This window comes from Papio anubis, chromosome 18 (genome assembly GCF_008728515.1).
Source record: "Papio anubis isolate 15944 chromosome 18, Panubis1.0, whole genome shotgun sequence".
NCBI classification, from domain to species: Eukaryota; Metazoa; Chordata; class Mammalia; order Primates; family Cercopithecidae; genus Papio; species Papio anubis.
Window position 1 is genome coordinate 59,073,047 of NC_044993.1, and position 20,096 is coordinate 59,093,142.

Consider the following 20,096-nt stretch of genomic DNA (forward strand, 5'->3'; position numbering starts at 1 on the left):
ATCATGGCTAACATGGTGAAACACTGTCTCTACTAAAAATACAAAAAATTAGCTGGGTGTGGTAGCATGCACCTGTGGTCCCAGCTACTTGGGAGGCTGAGGCAGGAGAATTGCTTGAACCCGGGAGGCGGAGGTTGCAGTGAGCCGAGATCACCCTACTGCACTCCAGCCTGGGCAACAGAGCAAGACTCCATCTCAAAAAAAAAAAGAAAAAAAAAAAAAGCCTTCTCTTTAAAGGCTTAGCTCTGTATCTCCCAAACAGCAGTTATTCATGTACCATCTGTGAATTTGGCCACATCAATGTACCACCTATACTATTATTTGCTTAATATTTTCTTTTAAATCTAGTTTACATCAATTTACTCCCCCTTTATGAAAAATTGAGGGGACAGTTTACATACAACAAAAATACCCATTTTAGTTATAGAGTTTGTGTTTTGGAAGTTGTATATAGGGATATTACCACCAGCATGATCAAGATACGAAGCATTGACCTGGTACGGTGGTGCACACCTGTGATTTCAACACTTTGGGAGGCCAAGGCAGGAGGATCACCTGAGCCCAGGAGTTTGAGGGCAGCCAGGGCAACATAGTGAGACCCCCATCTCTGTAAAAAATAACTTAGCCAGACTTGGTGGCATACACCTGTAGTCCCAGCTACTTGGGAGGCTGAGGTGAGAGGATCACTTGAGCCCAGGAGGGTGAGGCTGCAGTGAGCCACGATAGTGCTGCTGCACTTGGCCTGGGTGACAGAGCAAGACCCTGTCTCAAAAAACAAATCCCCTACCCACCCACCCGAAAAAAGGTACAGAGCATTTCCATCTCCCTGAAAATGTCCTTTTGCAGTGGATCCCTGCCCTGCTTTCTGTCATTCTCGCCCTCTTTACCCACCCATTGCATCCCTGCACACCCCCCTTTTTTTTAACTTCAATTTGTGCTCAACTGTAATGTCTCTGTATTCTGAGATTTGAGGTGTGTGTGTGGGTTTTTGTTTTTTCCAAATCACATAAAAGTGTGTGTGTGTGTGTGTGTGTGTGTGTTTATTTATTTATTTATTTTTGAGACAGACTCTCATCCTGTCACCCAGGCTGGAGTACAATGATGCCATCTCAGTTCACTGCAACCTCTGCCTCCCAAGTTCAAACGATTCTCCTGCCTCAGCCTCCTGAGTAGCTGGGGTTACAGGCACACCACCACGCCCAGCTAATTTTTTGTATCTTTAGTAGAGACAGAGTTTCACCATGTTGGACAGGCTGGTCTCAAACTCATGACCTCGTGATCCGCCCGCCTCTGCCTCCCAAAGTGCTGGGATTACAAGCATGAGCCACTGCTGCCGGCCAAATGTATTATTTTTTAAATTCACACTTTGATGAACTGGTTTAACTGAGGAAAGTGTTGATTAGTGTCAAGATAATTTCCCCCCCCCCGCTCCCGAAACAGTCTTGCTCTGTCACTTAGGCTGGAGTGCAGTGGTGCGTTCTTGGCTCACTGCAACCTCCGCCTCCTGGGTTCAAGCGATTCTCCTGCCTTGGCTTCCCGAGTAGCTGGGAGTACAGGTACCCGCCATCGTGCCTGACTAATTTTTGTGTTTTTAGTAGAGATGGTCTCGATCTCCTGACCTCGTGATCTGCCCACCTCGGCCTCCCAAAGTGCTGAGATTACAGGTGTGAGCCACTGCGCCTGGCCTAAGATGAAACAATTTTTCAAGTGACTAGTTCATTAATTCCCAAATCTTAGGCTCTAAAGACTCCTTTTATTTCTACTGTAGCTTCCACTTTTGGAAGATATGATAAACAGCTTTTTTTTTTTTTTTTTTTGAGACAGAGCTCCACCTTCCAGGTTCACGCCATTCTCCTGCCTCAGCCTCCCGAGTAGCTGGGACTACAGGCGCCCACCACCATGCCCGGCTAATTTTTATGTATTTCTAGTAGAGATAGGGTTTCACTGTGTTAGCCAGGATGGTCTCTATCTCCTGACCTCATGATCCACCCACCACAGCCTCTCAAAGTGCTGGGATTACAGGCGTGAGCCACTGCACCTGGCCTTGCCAATTTATAATTTTCTGTTAGCTTTTTTGAAAAATTGAGAGTTGCTCCCTGACCTCCTTAACCGTCTTACATTGCGTTTGATTCTTGACTTTTCCTGCAGCATTTAAATTGTCAGAACTTTTAAGCAATTTTAACATTACATATGTAATATTTCTTCTGATAGTGAGGGAGTATTTTAATATCCCATACTGTCCGAAAGTGATAAGAATCACCTAGCATAAAAACGATTCTTGGCCGGGCGCGGTGGCTCAAGCCTGTAATCCCAGCACTTTGGGAGGCCAAGGCAGGAGGATTGCTCGTGAAGCGAGGAGTTTGAGATCAGCCTGGGCAACATAGTAAGACCTTGTCTCTCCAAAACATTTTTAAAAATTAGCTAAGTGTGGTGGCATGTGCCTGTAGCCCTGTCTGCTCAGGGGGCTGAGGTTAGAGGATCACTTGAGCCCAGGAATTCAAGGCTGTAGCCAGCTATGATCACGCCACTGTGACAGCCTGGACAATAGAGTGAGGTTGTGTCTCCAAAAAAAAAAAAAAAAAAAAGATTGAAAAAGTGCTCATGAAGGTATGAATAGTAGGGCTTGTTTTATAGAATGATCTACCTATTAAAGTCTCAGTTCTGGCTGGGTGCAGTGGCTCATGCCTGTAATCCCAGCACTTTGGGAGGCCAAGGCGGGCAGATCACCTGAGGTCAGGAGTTCAAAACCAGCATGGCCAACATGGTGAAACCCCGTCTCTACTAAAAATACAAAAACTTAGCTGGGCATGATGGCGGACGCCTGTAATCCCAGCTACTTAGGAGGCTAAGACAGGAGAATCACTTGAACCCAGGAGGTGGAGCTTGCAGTGAGCCGAGATTGAGCCACTGCACTCCAGCCTGGGAGACAGAATGAGACTCCATCTCAAAAAAAAAAAAAAGTCTCAGTTCTGTGATAGTGAGCATACAGTTGAATGGTTCTTCTTAGAAAAGGAGAATTAAATCATACCTACCATGCATCTGTGTTAGATAAAATTGTAGCAAAAATATTGAACCCACTTCATTTATGCAACAGAATTAACCATAGTCGAAATATCATTAATAAATTTGTAGAGAGGTATAACTGTGTCTAAATTCTCAGCAATTAGCATCTATCAGAAAATGTGCATGTAGATATATCCACTCTGTAAATGCTTTGTTGCACTTTTTTTGGTTTTGGGATTTTTATTTGAGACAGAGTCTTGCTCTGTTGCCCAGGCTGGAGTGCAGTAGTGTTATCTTGGCTAACTGCAACCTCCGCCTCCTAGGTTCAAGTGATTCTTGTGCCTCAGCCTCCTGAGTAGCTGGGATTATGGGCACACTGCCACGCCCAGCTAATTTTTGTATATTTAGTAGAGATAGGGTTTCACCATTTTGGTGAGGCTGGTCTCAAACTCTTGACATCAGATGATCTGCCCCGCCTTGACCTCCCAAAGTGCTGGTTTTACAGGTATGAGCCACCACGCCTGGCCACCCTTTCAGTCTTAAAAATGCTCGAGTTTAAGGGTTGGTGGAGAAAGGAAAAAAAAAAAAATGCCCTGATCTGGATGATGAGTCTATGGCCATTTAGTTGAGACTGTTGTAAAATAGAAATTTTCCCTGTAAAGAGTCACTTTCTTCCCAGGTGAAACCATTAATCAAACAAGGATAATCTTTAAAATTAAACCTTAGTTCTAAATATGATTTTTGAGTACGAGCTTTTTTAAAGCATTGAGTTGCTTCATTGACTTACTTGATAAAATTGGGAAGCAGTATTGCCCAGTGGTTAAGAGCACTGGTCTTAGAATTTTACTTAGTTTTAAACGTACTATGATTTGGGGCTTGTGAGGAAGTAATGTGTGTAGAGGCGTTAATTATTAGCACGATGCCTGGAATGTAGTAAGCAACCCAGTAAATATTAGTAATTATAAGGATCATAAATCTGATTGAATACTTACTCTGACCCTGCACTCAGTGCTAAGGGATTCAGAAGTTATTTGACATTCTTCTCAGGAACCTGACATAGAATAGTGTTTTTCCTTTTTTTGTTTGTTTGTTTTTTGTTTTTGTTTTTTGAGATGGAATTTTGCTGTCGCCCACGCTGGAGTGCAGTGGCATCATCTCTGCTCACTGCAGCCTCCGCCTCCCACGTTCAAGTGATTCTCCTGCCTCAGTCTCTTGAATAGCTGGGATTACAGGCGCCCCCCCACCACGCTTGGCAAATATCTGTATTTTTAATAGAGACAGGGTTTTGCCATGTTGGCCAGGCTGGTCTCAAGCACCTGGCTTCAGGTGATCCACCCACCTCGGCCTTCTAAAGTGCTGGGATTACGGATGTGAGCCACTGTGCCCGGCCTGTTTTTTTTTTTTCTGCCAACATTATCAGACAGCCTCCTATGTACTAACTAATAGACATCTTTATGCATCTTTCTACAATTTAATTCTTCATTTAGGTTTGTGTCTGGCTGTTGCCCTACTCTTGTTTATTAATGTTGATCATACAGCTATTTTGGCATTGCCCACAGCTATTGAGTATAAGAAATGTGATGAAGAAAGTGGTAACTGCCCTCAGTAGAAGCTTATGAAGATGCTGTTTTTAGTTTTAAGGGATCAGTTAACGTACAACTTTTAATAGAGCATTCCTTGGTTTAGATCTTAATATTATCCTGAAACTGGGTAATACTTTATATTTTGGATTATCCAATTAATGCAACAAACACATGAGGGTCTACAGCATTGGAGTCATTGTTCACATTTTTTCACCCAAACTTAACTATCAGTGCTGCTTTTCCTACCCATCCACTGCCCCACCGGGCTTACCCCCTGAAGAGCAAGAACTATTATTTTTATTTAATTTTTTGAGACAGTCTTGCTCTGGCGCCCAGGCTGGAATGCAGTGGTGCAATTTCAGGTTACTGCAACCTCTACCTCCTGGGTTCAAGCGATTCTCCTGCTGCAGCCTCCCAAGTACCTAGGACTGCAGGCACACGTGACCGTGCCCAGCTAATTTTTGTATTTTTAGTAGAGACGGGATTTCGCCATGTTGGCCAAGCTGGTCTTGAACTTCTAGGCCTCAGGTGATCCGTCCACCTCGGCTTCCCAACATGCTGGGATTATAGGCGTGAGCCACCATGCCCAGCCAGCAAGAACAATTTAAATGTAAGCCAGTCCGTGCAGTGCTTGTGCACTCCAGAGTCAGAGATTCGCCTGGGGATTATGAATCTGCATTTCTCTCGTGCCTCTCACAGTTTAAACATCTTGTCATTACATGGGATTTTAGTGTGTATAAATGCGTATGCACACAATATGGCTTCTAAACTATTTTGTGTGTGTGTATATATGTATTATATGTGTATATAGATATGTGTGTGTATATATGTGTGTGTGTGTGTATTTGTTGTCGAGACAGGTTCTCTGTCGTCCAGGCTGGAGTGCAGTAGTGTGATTATGGCTCACCACCAAAGCCTCAACCTCCCAGGCTCACGTGATTGTCCCACCTAAACCTCCCAAGTAGTTGGGACTACAAGCACGCACCACCACGCCTGGCTGACTTTTGTATTTTTTTGCATACATGGGGTTTTGCCCTATTGCCTGAGCTGTATTTTCTCTATTTTTTTTTTTTTTTTTTTTTTTAATTGAGACAAGTTCTTGCTCTGTCACCCAGGCTGGAGTGCAATGGCATGATCTTGTCTCACTGTAGCCTTGACCTCCTGGGCTCAAGCAATCTTCCCACCTCAGCCTCCTGAGTAACTGAGACCACAGGCATGCACTACCCTGCCTGGCTAACTTTTTTTGTATTTTTTGTAGAGACGAGGTTTTGCCATGTTGCCCAGGCTGATCTTAAACTCCTGGACTCAACTGATCCTCCTGCCTTGGCCTCCCAAAATGCTGGGATTACAGGCATGAGCCACCACACCTGGCATGTTTTCTCTATTCTTACTGGAAATATTCGTTATAATTCTATTGAAGGAAATAGCTGTGTTGCGCTTAGAGAACAGTATGTTGATACCCACTCTGGCATGCCTTCCTAAGGGATTTTCAGGGTAATATGACAATCAGAATTGAGCCAACTTTAGACCCTTGATCTAAAGAGAAGTCAAAATTAGTAGGAGTCTGAATCCCTGCCTTTAAGAAGCTTGTAATCTAATTGGGGAGCACATTTATACTGGAAAGCACATCTGTAAAACAATTCACAGTAAAGGGTGTAAGGAATCTTGAGGATAAATGGCAGTCGCAACAACTGCAAGCATTCTGTCCTATTGTCCCCATAAATACAGCCAACATTGTCAAGCAACAAGTCTAGATTTTTGGTTTACGACAGAAGGCGTCAGTGTCATTAGAGGGTATGTGAAAGAGCAAAAGTGGCTTTATCCATAAAGGTTTCCTGGAATTATTGACTTGTAATTGAATAGGTGCTAGGCGAGAGATAGATAAAAGTCATGAGAATGTTTGAGACAGGACGGTCGTTGGGAGCATGAAGGTGTGAATCAAGCCAAAGTGTTTATCTTTTCATTTGGTCAGATGGTAGGGGACACACGGGAGTGTCACAGGAGTGAGGATCATCAGGAGCATCACCAGCTGACTCAGGGGTGAAGATAAATTCTCTTGACCATCGTCTGTTCCTCATTCTCCTCACTAACTGTCAGCCCTGAGTCCTTTTTCATGTGCTTTCTGAGCCTTTTCATAGTTAAAGTGGTGAATTTTATTGAAAACACCTGTTTGAAAATTTGTCTATTTTATCTAAAAATTTGGTTGTGGCTAAATGATTACCTTGTAAGCCCTTGTGGGAGCCAGTGTGATATAATAGAGGTGAGAAACAGGAGTCAGGGACTCCAGGTTTTGGCCCCTCACTGTCATTTATTAGCTCCATGACCGTAGGCAAGTCACTTAACCTCTCTGCATCTTAGTTTCCTCACCTCCAAAATGTTAGACCAGAATCAGATGTTTTTATGCTATACTTTTTTTTTTTTTTTTGGCAACAGGGTTTTACTCTGTTCCAGGAGTGCAGTGGCACTGTCATAGCTTACTGTAGCCTCAAACTCTGAGGCTCAAGTGATCCTCCTACCTCTCCTTCCTAAGTAGCTAGGACTGCAGGAGTGCACCACCGCACCCAGCTAATTTATTTATTTGTTTTTTTGGAAAAGTGGGGTCTCACTATGTTGCCCAGGCTGATCTGGAACTCCTGGCCTCCCAAACAATTTTTTTTTCTTTTCAGTGAAACTTTTTACAAATAAAACTTTACTTAAAAGCCTGTTATATAAAACAGAGCTGATCTGCTAGGGAGCTAGAGGCCCCAGCTGCTTACGTAACCTTTCCTTCTCAGAGTTCTCCCAGGGGCCTTAAGGCTCAGGAGAACACGGCTGGAAAATCCCTGGACTAGATCCCTTAGGTCCCTTCTAGAATGGAACAATTTCTGAATCTTATATTGATAAATGGAGTGGAATTTCTTAAAAACAATTTTGAGGAGGCAGTGCAGTTTTAAATACGTACATATTGTATGCCACGCTGTAAGATATTGCTAGATACAGTGAGCAATACGAAAAGATAAACACAGTTCTTCCTTTAAGCGGCACACTTAGAAGAGTAAGAGGGGAACAAAAGAGCTCTAACTTATATATAATAATGTATGTATTATTGTGTATAATATATATAATTTATTATTATAACAACTCATACTACATAGAGATTGAAGTCAACAAGAATTTTCTCCCTAAAAATAACTACAGAGATTAATAGAGAAAGGAAAATGAATGTGTGTGTTTTAATTCTGCAAAAAGGTCGGGCACGGTGGCTCACGCCTGTAATCCCAGCACTTTGGAAGGCCCAGGTGGAAGGATAACTTGAGCTCAGGAGTTTGAGACCAGCCTGGACAGCATAATTAGATCTTGTATCTACAAAAAAATTTTAAAAAGTAGCCAGGCATGGTGGCGAGCGCTTGTACTTCCAGGTACTCAGGAGGCTGAGGTGGGAGGATCACTTGATCCCTGGAGGTCAAGGCTGCAGTGAGCCACGATCAAACCACTGTACCCCAGCCTGTGTAACAGAGCGACTGTCTCAAAAATAATATTTGTCACAATAGCATGTCTTTGTATCACTGCCACATTGCTTGTCTGAAGTGAAGCTGACTCACTTTGTTATCAGAATTGATCTCGTCAAAGATCAAGTTGTCCTGCTGCCCTGGAGTGTGGGTCATGCATTGCCAGTACCCCGGGGCTGTGTACAAAGGCCAGGCTGAGGGGACCTTGTGGTTACCTCCATGGGACTTGTAACTTGTCAAGGGGGAGGGTGGCACCAAGTGTGAAGAAGGGCAGGGTCCTTGGTTTTGGCCTTACGTGGTTCTTCCCAGAATGAATGGTGAAAAAATAATAATTCTGCAGGAAATTTAAATTATATTTTGTTTACTTTTTGGATGGGAGATAGGTGTACACATGGTACTAAAATTCAAAAGGAACAAAAGGAGGCCAGGTACGGTGGCTCACACCTGCAATCCCAGCACTTTGGGAAGCCGAGGTGGGCAGATCACTTGAGGTCAGGAGTTCGAGACTAGCATGGCCACATGGTGAAACCCCCATCTCTACTGAAAATATGAAAATTAGCTGGGCATGGTGGTGTGTGCCTATAATCCCAGCTACTTGGGAGGGTGAGGCAAGAGAATCACTTGAACCCAGGAGGCAGAGGTTGCAATGAGCAAGATTGTGCCATTGCACTGTAGCCTGGGCGGCAGAGTGAGACTCCATCGCAAAAAGTAAAAATAAAACAGCGACTTTCTGTGGAAAGTGGGGCTGGAGGACTTTTACTTTTTCTGTTATACTTTTGTACTGTTGGAAGTTTTAAAATCATGCATGTATTTTACAGTAAATCCAGAAGAAATGATGCGCTTAATTTTTCTGGGTGAATTGTGTTGTAGAGGTAATAGAGTATTATTAAAATTTCTTTCTTTTTTTTTTGTCTCTCAGATAGCAGACCCCACGTTAGCTGAAATGGGAAAAAACTTGAAGGAGGCAATGAAGATGCTGGAGGACAGTCAGAGGTGAGCAGGACAGAGGTGACCCTGTTCAACGAGTTCAGCCTGCTGTGAAGCCAGCAGCTCCGGTTTCCTTCTGTTAAAGATGCCTCTTGGCTTCACAGTGTCACATATAGCTTTGGCCGACTTGAAAATTGGTATTTGTCTTGGGTAAAGGGTGCCTTGTAATTAAAGGATTTTGAAATTGAGAGGAAGGGCTTACAATATTTAATTCTATTAAGAGTTTCATTTACTTAATATATTGATTTGACTCTATAAGTACTTATTATATATTCAGGTCATATAGAGCACCAAGTAAACAAGAAGTGGGTGGAACTTTTTTGTTGCATATTCTTGTCTTTTCCAGAAACTCAAACGGTACCTGAAACTGGAGGCAGGAAGATGTGATAAATGTGTTTGAAATCCTGCCTCAGTCACTAGGAGGTTATAGGCAACATGGTCATGTTTGCATGTTCAGGAGTTAGAAATTTGGTATGATGAAATAAATGAACAGCTTTTTCTTTTCTTTAAATTAGAAGAACAGAAGAGGAAAATGGAAAAAAGCTCATATCCAGAGATATTCCAGGCCCACTCCAGGGCAGGTAGGTGGCAATGAGGATCCATACTTTTAGTTAAGGTATAAATTTTTGTTTGTTTTTGAGACTCAGTCTTGCTCTGTAGCCCAGGCTGGGGTGCAGTGGTATGATCTGGGCTCACTGCAACCTCCACCTCCCAGGTTCAAGCAGTTCTTTCTTGTGCCTCAGCCTCCTGAGTAGCTGGGATTACAGGCGTGCACCACCAAACCTGGCTAATTTTTGTATTTTCAGTAGAGATGGGATTTCGCCATGTTGGCCAGGCTGGTTTCTAACTCCTGGCCTTGACCTCAGGTGATCCACCCACCTTGGCCTCCCAAAGTGCTGAGATTACAGGTGTGAGCCACTGTGCCTGGCCTACAGTTTTCTTAAACCAGTATCTTACCATCATTGAGTTACGGTTTTAGTTTTAATGAACACGTAGCAAATTTAAATAGACTTATATGCAGTATAACATTAGAAAATTGAAGTGCCATTGGCTAGTTGGTGATACTGCTATACCTACTGGCTTCTCTCCCTCTCCCTCTCCCATTTGGAATTTAATAGAGGCTGAGTACAGTGGGCCACACCTGTAATCCCAGCACTTCGGGAGGCCAAGGAGGGAGGATCACTTGAGCCTAGGAGTTCAAGGTTACAGTGATCTGTGATTGTACCACTGCACTCCAGCCTGAGTGATACAGACACTCTCTAATTTTGAGATGGAGTCTCACTCTGTTGCAAGTCTGGAGTGCAGTGGCATGATCTCAGCTCACTGCAACCTCTGCCTGCCGGATTCAAGCAATTCTCTTCCCTCAGCCTCCCGAGTGGCTGGGATTACAGGCGTGCGCCACCACTCCCAACTAATTTTTTTATTTTTAGTAGAGACAGGGTGTCACTGTTTTGGCCAGGATGATCTCTATCTCCTGACCTGAGGTGATCCGCCTGCCTTAGCCTCCCAATGTGCTGGGACTACAGGTATGAGCCACTGCACCCGGCCAAAAATTTTTTTAAAACCAACAATTTAATACAACCTCATGACTCAAAGTGATGCATGGAGCTAGGCACCATGGTGCACACCTGTAGTCCCAGCTGCTTGGGAGCCTGAGGCAGGAGGATAGCTTGAGTCAAGGAGTTCGAGGCCACCCTGAGCAACATGGCGGGACCCTGTCAAATCAAAGTGATATACAAATTCGCCATTATAACTGGGGTATCATACTTAGGTCACTGTTGAAACCTGTAATGTATTTGGTGGACTGAGTTTTATTCTAAGAGGTATTTTAATTTGATAAGATTTATTGTTTTCATAATGTAAATGAAAGGAAAATGTCAAATTTAATTACTTATTTTTTGGCAACTGAAGCAAATCTGTCACATCTTCATGGTTTGAGTAGCAGGAAAAGTAGCAAAAAAGTAAATAGCTGACTAAAAGTTTCCCAAGACGTTAGCAGTTAATCTGGAATTAGTGTCCCAGCCCTGCTTCCCTGAGACAAACTTATTTTTTTTCCTATTATAACCAAGAAACTGCACATAAGTAAACAGTACAACTCCTTTAAATATCCTTTGACCTGAATATAAATGGAACCAGGTTGCAAAAGAAACATACAGAGGAAGGATCACAGTGTGTTAATAACACGCCAAGATACTAATACTTTTAAAAGTCACTCCTATTCATAGCATGAATAATGCTGATGTGAAGCTAGGTGTGAAGTGCTTTCTCAGCTCAGAACAGGAGGCAGGTCCTATAAAATCTCCTCATTCCGGGCCTACTGATGGAAACCAAAGGCTATAAGGTGTAGTCTCCTGATTCTATGGAAGTTTTCCCAGGAGAGATACTCCCAGCAGCATCTGTAATTCTCAGAATGACAGCGACTTAAGCCACTGACTAGGAGGATTCACACTTAGGAATGCTGCTACCCAGCATTGAAGACTAGTAGCGTGCCAAGCATAGCTAAGCGCTGTTCCCTCACTGTCTGAAGCCTCCCAAATCCGTCACATCCGGCTCGGCAAGTTGGAATAGCTTGCTCAAGGTCATGTGGCAGGCAGCCAAGTGTGCCTCAGGGGCCCCTGCCTGCCCTAATCTCTACAGTGTCTAAGGCCCAGAGCCCCTCCCCACTTGAAGGGCAGCACCTTGGGGACAATTGGTTTGGGGACATTGTTTTGATGGCACTTCCTTTTTTGAAAGAGGAAACATCTTTTTAGTCTATTCTCATTGACAGAGGAATAGCTTTACGTTATTCTTGTTGCAACTTGCCTTGCCATTGCTTGCTACTTTAGCCATTTGAATTCTTTTCATAACCTTCCATCTCCTCATGTAATGAGCATTTCATAGCAACATATCTTGGATAGAAGTAAAATGTTTTTACACTCTAAGCAGATCTCAAGTTTCCCAGCTTGGGGAAGAGCTGGTAATAAATGAAGCTTGCATAAAGGCTGTTAGTCCAAACAGACAAGAGCCCTAAAGAGGAAAATTAGATATATCAGTGGCAATGGAGTATTCTGTGACTGTCTAGCATTATAATATACTAAGGATGATTATACATTTGTTATATTTTATATATTTTACATATTTTATATTTTATATAACATATATAAGTATATATTATAAGGACTTTTGGCTCTTACTACATGCTTATTAAATATTCTCTGTCTTGTATTCCAAGATTAAAATGAAATGTGTAGAAATGTTGCTAGAGCAAGACTGGTGGCTGGGCAAGGTGGCTCAGGCCTGTAATCCCAGCACTTTTGGAGGCTGAGGCAGGAGGATTGCTTGAGCTCAGTGGTTTGAGACCAGCCTGGGCAACATGGCAAAACCCTGTCTCTACCGAAAATACAAAAACAGCTGGGCATGGTGGCTCACACCTGTAATCCCAACACTTTGGGAGGCCGAGGAGGGTGGATCACTTGAAGCCAGGAGTTGAAGACCAGTCTGGCCAACATGGTGAAACCCCGTCTCTACTAAAAATACAAAAATTAGCCGGGTGTGGTGGCGTACACCTGTAATCTCAGCTACTCAGGAGGCTGAGGCAGGAGAATCACTTAAACCCGGGAGGTGGAAGTTGCAGTAAGCCCAGATCATGCCATTTCCCTCTAGCTTGGGTGACAAAGTGAGACCCAGTCTCAAAAAAATAAATGAAAATGAAAAGACTGGTGACATTTATTAAAATGAAACTCTCATTTAGGTAGAAGATTAACCACAAGTCAGTTTATATCACAATTCAGTTTATAATTTGAGCTTTGTTTTTTAAAAAGGATAAACTATATACCACATTCTTTTTTTTTTTTTTTTTTTTGAGACGGAGTCTGGCTCTGTCACCCAGGCTGGAGTGCAGTGGGGCGATCTTGGCTCACTGCAAGCTCCGCCTCCCGGGCTTATGCCATTCTCCTGCCTCAGCCTCCCGAGTAGCTGGGACCACAGGCGCCCGCCACCTCGCCCGGCTAGTTTTTTGTATTTTTTAGTAGAGACGGGGTTTCACCGTGTTCGCCAGGATGGTCTCGATCTCCTGACCTCGTGATCCGCCCGTCTCGGCCTCCCAAAGTGCTGGGATTACAGGCTTGAGCCACCGCGCCCGGCCCACATTCTTTCTCTTATAGTTACTTAAGAAAAAAAAAAAACCCTTTACACTAATTGCATGAGGGAAGCAGCGGGAGAGTGGTGGGGGATGTGTGCTGTTCCCATCAACCCATCAACTCTTCTTATTCTGCAGTGGACAAGATATGGTGAGCATCCTCCAGTTAGTTCAGAATCTGATGCATGGAGATGAAGATGAGGAGCCCCAGAGCCCCAGGTAATAAACCTGGCAGCTTCTCTTCTCGAGTGTATGTTCTTGATTTCGGTAGTGATTGTACTCTGACAAGTTGCTCCAATAAGGAGCTATATTTCATCGAGTTACGTATGATATTAAAATAATCCTTTTTCTTTTCAGAAAGACATTTATATGTCATATATATTTTGTGAAATGAATGCATTTATTGAAATTAGATCCCGTAGTTTTTATGATATCATGCCTTAGAGAGGCGCTGACTCGAAGGACTGAAGAGTGAGTGTTGCATGTCTTTCTGCTGCTGTGCTTCTGCTTCCTAAGAATTGCCGCACCCGTATTAGTCATTTAGTTCGTTTTCTCTTTAATTATTTGAAATTTAATGTTTTGAAATAAGTCAAATTGTTCTCTTGGTTCAAAATTCAGATAATAAAAAACGATATACAAAGGGAATTTTCCTTCCTACCTCTATCTCCCTACCGTGTTTTCTTCTCTAGAGACAGACATTACCAGTTTCTTATGTGTTCTTCCAGAGAGGTTTTATATGTATTATACACAAGCAAAATGTCCATGCCTACCCTAATACATAATTACTGCGCACATGTTCTGCACCTTGCATTTTTTCACTTATGTCTTGGAGCTCACTGCATATTAATGCACAGGAGCTTTCTCCTTTGTCAGAGCTATGTATTTTACTGTGAACAGATGAACCGTATTTTATTTTATTGGTCCCCTGTCATGTTGCACTGTTACAAACATTGCTGCAGCAAACAACTTTCGACATGTGTCACTTCTTATAGAAGCAAGTGTCTGGAGGACAAAGTCCTGAAAATGGGGTTGCTGTCTCAGACAGTGTGTGCTGTTGTAATTTTGATAGATCCTGCCAAATTTCCCTCCGTGGAGTTGTGACATTTAGCAGTCCCTCCAGCAATGTATGAGAGCACTTTATTTCCACACTTTCACCTGCAAAGGCATTATCAGACTGAAGGATCGTTGATAAGTGATATTCTGATGAGAAATCCGATAAGTGAGAAATGGTATTTCAGCATAATTTGAATTTGCTGGGTTTTTTTATTATGAACCAACTGAACCAAGTGAAGTGTCTTTTTGTATGTTTTAAGACCCATTTATATTTCTAGGAACTGTCTGTTGCCCATGATCCTAGGTTGTCTTTTTCTTATTATTTACAGTTAACAATTGTGAACTTATTCCTTCTTTTTTACAGTTATTCTTTATAAGGGAAATTAGTTTCAATTATATATAAAACATTTTATATAATCAATTTTAATTGTATATAAAATAATACCTAGTCCCCCATGAATTTGCTATATTATTGCAATAAATCCTATTTGATGTAGAGACTTGGGAATTAATTCTTTTTTTTTTTTTTTTTTTTTTTTGAGATGGATTCTTACTCTGTCACCCAAGCTGGAGTACAGTGATGCCATTTTTCCCTAGTAGCTGTTACAGGTGCCCACCACCATGCCTGGCTAATTTTTTTGTATTTTTAGTAGAGATGGGGTTTCACTATGTTAGCCAGGATGGTCTCGATCTCCTGACCTCATGATCCGCCTGCCTCAGCCTCCCAAAGTGCTGGGATTACAGGCATGAGCCACTGTGCCTGGCCAGGATTTCATTCTTTAAAAAATGCTTTCAGCTCATTTTACCTTAGCTCTACCCTCCATAATTCTTAAGGCTGGTGTTTAATTTTTAAAATATTTTAATAGGAAATTACTTTAAAACAGTTTGTAGGTACTCAATTTAAAAAGGGATATTTACCTCCCGGAACTCAAATTATAAAAATATTTTTCTGGCCAGGTGCAGTGGTTCATGCCTGTAATCCCAGCACTTTGGGGGGCCAAGGCAGGTAGATCACTTGAAGTCAGGAGTTCAAGAGCAGCCTAGCCAACATGTCAAACCCCATCTCTACTAAAAATACAAAAAATTAGCCGGGCTTAGTTAGTGTGGGTGCCTGTAATTCCAGCTACTCGGGAGGCTGAGACCAGAGAATCACGTGAACCCAGGAGGTGGAGGTTGTAGTGAGCCGAGATCGCACCACTGCACCCCAGCCTGAGCATCAAGAGGGAGACTCCGTCTCAGAAAAAAAAAATATATATATTTTTTTCTCCGTCTCAAAAAAGAGAAAATTCTCACCAGACTATCAATACTGTATATGCATTGAATTTTCATTTGCTTTCTGGGCCATTAAGTAGATTTCACGTCTGACAGATATTTCTGTGGAATTCTGTGTCTCTAAGTTCTATGTCCTTTTTTATGGTTTGACTCTAATACTTTGACTTTGCTTAATAGAATCCAAAATATTGGAGAACAAGGTCATATGGCTTTGCTGGGACATAGTCTGGGAGCTTATATTTCAACGCTGGACAAAGAGAAACTGAGAAAACTTACAACTAGGATACTTTCAGATACCACCTTGTGGCTATGCAGAATTTTCAGGTAAAGACATGATGACTTTCCAGTGAAGACTTTTATGAGTCGCGTATAGTCGGAAAGATCTTTTTTCTGGAGCTGTACTACTTGGGTTCAGATTTCCTCCTTCTTGGAAGGAGTGTTTAACCTCTCAATGCCTGTTTCATCGTCTGTTAGATGGGGATAGTATTAATACCTATTTCATAGAAGTGTTGTGAGGATTAAATGAGCTAATAGACTAACACATGCGAAGGGTGGAGAATAGAAGCACATATGTGTTTGATAGGGTGAGCAGTTATTTATTTGTGGGGTATCTAATTGGCACATGTCAGTAGAAGATAGAGCAATGATCTAGATTCAAATACCGTTGTCCCTTATCCTTGGGTGTCCTTGGGGGATTGGTTCTGGACCTCTCATCGTCACCCCATGGATTAAAAAAATTCATGGATGCTCAAATCCCTTATGTAAAATAGCCACAGTATTTGCATATAATTTAGGCACATCTTCGCATATACTTTAATCTCTTGATTACACATAATACCTAATATGATGTAAATGCTGTGTAAACAGTTGTTACACTGTATTGTTTAGGGAATAATGACAAGGAAAAAAGTCTAGATATTCAGTACAGATGCACCCATCTTTTTAAATTTCTGAAGATTTTTTACTCATGGTTGGTTGAATCCACAGATGCAGAACCCACAGGTTCGGAGGGCCAGCTGTGCTTTGAAAATATTAGCTTGTGTTTTATTAGAAAGAAAAAACTCTTAAGGCCAGGTGCGGTGGCTCATGCCTGTAATCCCAGCACTTTGGGAGGCTGAGGTGGGCGGATCACAAGGTGAGGAAATCGAGACCATTCTGGCTAACACGGCGAAACCCCGTCTCTAATAAAAATACAAAAAAATTAGCTGGGCTTGGTAGTGGACGCCTGTAGTCCCAGCTACTCGGGAGGCTGAGGCACTGCACTCCGGCCTGGGTGACAGAGCGAGACTCCGTCTCAAAAAAAAAAAAAAAAGAAAACTCTCTCATAAGGAAGATGAATATGTGCTATGAAATTGAAATTCGTTTTATTCTGTGATAATCCTAGCAATATTAAGGAATTACAACAGATGAGCATTCAGTAGGAGACATAGGAGTAGTGGTATTGGGTTTATGCTGTTACTTTTGTGGAGAAGGAATGTTTGCCTAACTTGAGACATTTAACTTGAGAGATCCTCACTTTCAGTGTTGGGAAAGAACTTGGCCAAGCAGGAGTGTAAGTTTCCCCAACTTTATTAAAGGAGCAGTGTTCTGTTGTTCTAGTAAAAATCTAATGCCTGTAGTTGAAATTGTCCCTCCTCCTCTAGGAGATGGAGCCTCAGCAGATTATAGTAAAACCAAAAGTTAGCCTGACTAGCTTTTTTTTTTGAGACGGAATCTCGCTCTGTCACCCAGGCTGGAGTGCAATGGCACAATCTTGGCTCACTGCACCTTCCACCTCCCAGGTTCAAGCAATTCTCCTGCCTCAGTCTACTGAGTAGCTGGGACTACAGGCACTCCACCACAGCTGGCGATTCATAGAGACGGGGTTTCACCATGTTGGCCAGGCTAGTCTCGAACTCCTGACGTCAGGTGATCCGCCTGCCTTGGCCTCCCAAAGTACTGAGATTACAGGTGTGAGCCACCACACCCAGCCTCTGACTAGCATTTTTGACAGTTTTATTTACTTTGGATGTTTTAGGGCTGAAACTCTGCTATGAACTATGCCTGTGTTATCCGGTGCTGGCTTTAGTTCATAATAAAGCAGAACCATGATCTTCAGGCTTCTTATATCTGGGAACTCCTGGTCTCTACTTGTTTTTGGTTTCTGCTCTTTATGGAATTGGGTATGGATGGAGGGTTATTGTCTCGCTGCTTGGTAACCCTAGCTGTAATGAGGTGTCAGCCATCTATGAGGATTTTTCGCATTCCTGTCCTCTCTGCCTAATATAAGTGACAATTCCTAGCTTGAGAAAAGAATTGTCTCCATGATTATTAAGGTTGACTTTTACAATCCTTAACTAGAAATAAGAGCATATTCATACGTATCTCTTAACAGATATGAAAATGGCTGTGCTTATTTCCATGAAGAGGAAAGAGAAGGACTTGCAAAGATATGTAGGCTTGCCATTCATTCTCGATATGAAGACTTCGTAGTGGATGGCTTCAATGTGTTATATAACAAGAAGCCTGTCATATATCTTAGTGCTGCTGCTAGACCTGGCCTGGGCCAATACCTTTGTAATCAGGTAATGTGTTATCAGGTGGCTATTTTAAAGAAATAAAGTCTTCTTTTGCCCTGAAAGTTTTAAAGTTGACCCATTTCTCTAGTTGCTGTTCTTATTGAGTTAAAAGAAAGATGGTCTTATATGCTTTTGTCATATTTGTAAAAATTACTGAATTTAGAAATAAAGAACATGTGGTAGATTATCCAAGGGCAACCACAGTCAACATTCTCTCTTTCTTCCCAGACTTTAGTCGAAGGGGGTGTGTTTGTGTTTATATGGTTGTATCTGGCTCTTTTCACTTACTGTTAAAACAAGAATATATCATTTTAATAATAATTTTTCAAAGTATAGTTTTTTTTAATGCCTTTATGGTATTTCTTCAAGTGAATATATAGTAATTAACTGTTGCTTTTTTGGAAAATAGTATTTGCATTCTCTTGCTTTCTGTGACCATTTTCAGGTAATGCTCTTTGTGTAGTGCTGTTAGGGACTTCTCTGTGCATAAAGCTCTTGCTGTATTTTATTTAGGGTTATGGTCCTCAGATGGATTTTCAGAGTCAGTCTAGAATTGCTGGATCAAAGAGCATGACTGTTTTTGTTTTTGCTTTTGTTTTTTGTTTTTTGTTTTTTTGAGACGGAGTCTTGCTCTGTTACCCAGGCTGGAGTGCAGTGACGCAATCTCGGCTCATTGCAAGCTCCGCCTCCTGGGTTCACGTCATTCTCCTGCCTCAACCTCCCAAGTAGCTGGGACTACAAGTGCCTGCCACCACGCCCAGCTAATTTTTTTGTATTTTTTTAGTAGAGACAGGATTTTACTGTGTTAGCCAGGATGGTCTCGATCTCCTGACCTTGTGATCTGCCCACCTCAGCCTCCCAAAATGCTGGGATTACAGGCATGAGCCACCGCACCTGGCTGAGCATGACTATATTTAAAGTTCATGGTGCTTCTAGCCCAACTGGGGGGACTACATTGAGATAAGATGCTGTTAACCTTCTTCACCAAGAACGTTTGAAATCAAAACCCATAGGGTTGGAGTGTTCCTCTTTTGTAAGCTGTAGGAGTCCCAGGGGTATGTTTGGGAGACACTCAGTGATTTTTAAATTGATTCTGAGCTGTGATCACTGGTGGCAAGAAATTATGTCCTCTTCTTGAGGGTGTACAAAATGGGGAGTTTAATAATAATCCTCTGAAACGTGAAAGGAATTACTTAAGTGTCTACTGCAAGCCAGGCTCTTGGGGACACAAGGCTGTTTTGGGTCAACAGTCTGACCTTCAAAAGATGTGTGAGAGTGTTCTGTTGAGAACTGCAGCTGGCAGAGCAGCATATGTAACACGGTTATGTTCATGTTTTTTAAAGTGTGTGTATCCTTTATACCTATGTTTTTGTACCTAGAAAAAGACATAATTTTATACCTAGAAAATATCTGAAAGGTTATGTATTAAACTGTTAACGGGTGGATTGCTGGCTTATAGGGTAGGGGGCTAGGCATTTTCACTTTTAATACCTGTATTTTTTTGATGATTTATTTTACTTGGGTGTCACATTCATAATTTTTAATCCTTTAAGGAGAAAAATGTGCTTATTAAATTTTTGGTCTCTGAAAGCTACCAAGTCTTAGTCATACAGAACAATATGTTGCAACTGTTTACAATTCCTAAAACTGTAAACTCCTCAAGGAATTGGAAGCTAAACATTAAGAATATAAAATTAAGTTGACAATCACTGTGTCTATGCATAACACTGACTTCACTTCTCTTGAGAAATGTGCATCTGCTAATCCATATTTATTACTTTTTGGGTGTGGGTGGACCCAAAAATAAGATACTGTTCTTTGAATGCCTTCAGCTGGTGTTATTTACCAGTAATGCTTGGAGAAAGAATCCAAAATTACCCCCACGAAAATGCTCACGACCCAGTTGTTTCCGTGTTTGCCAAAGTGTTTCTGGTATATTCTAGAATATACCAAAGATAGTAACTTGACTCATTTAGAAAATTTTACATTGTATCCTCTTATAAGGCACTTGGAAATTCACCTTTTGTTTTTGGCT

At 42.0% G+C, this 20,096-nt stretch overlaps 1 protein-coding gene across 7 annotated transcripts in view; it reads left to right on the forward strand.

Annotated features, from left to right (window-relative positions):
* PDXDC1 (pyridoxal dependent decarboxylase domain containing 1) overlaps nucleotides 1–20,096 on the forward strand; it is a 59,969-nt gene that overhangs the window by 9,021 nt on the left and 30,852 nt on the right. For all 7 annotated transcript variants that reach the window (XM_031658426.1, XM_031658427.1, XM_031658425.1 and 4 more), the window contains 5 exons: nucleotides 8,994–9,067; nucleotides 9,577–9,642; nucleotides 13,317–13,397; nucleotides 15,681–15,827; nucleotides 17,878–18,067. In XM_031658426.1, the coding sequence (XP_031514286.1) occupies nucleotides 8,994–9,067; nucleotides 9,577–9,642; nucleotides 13,317–13,397; nucleotides 15,681–15,827; nucleotides 17,878–18,067 (558 nt within the window). Of the gene's footprint in view, nucleotides 1–8,993; nucleotides 9,068–9,576; nucleotides 9,643–13,316; nucleotides 13,398–15,680; nucleotides 15,828–17,877; nucleotides 18,068–20,096 lie in introns of those variants that run through there.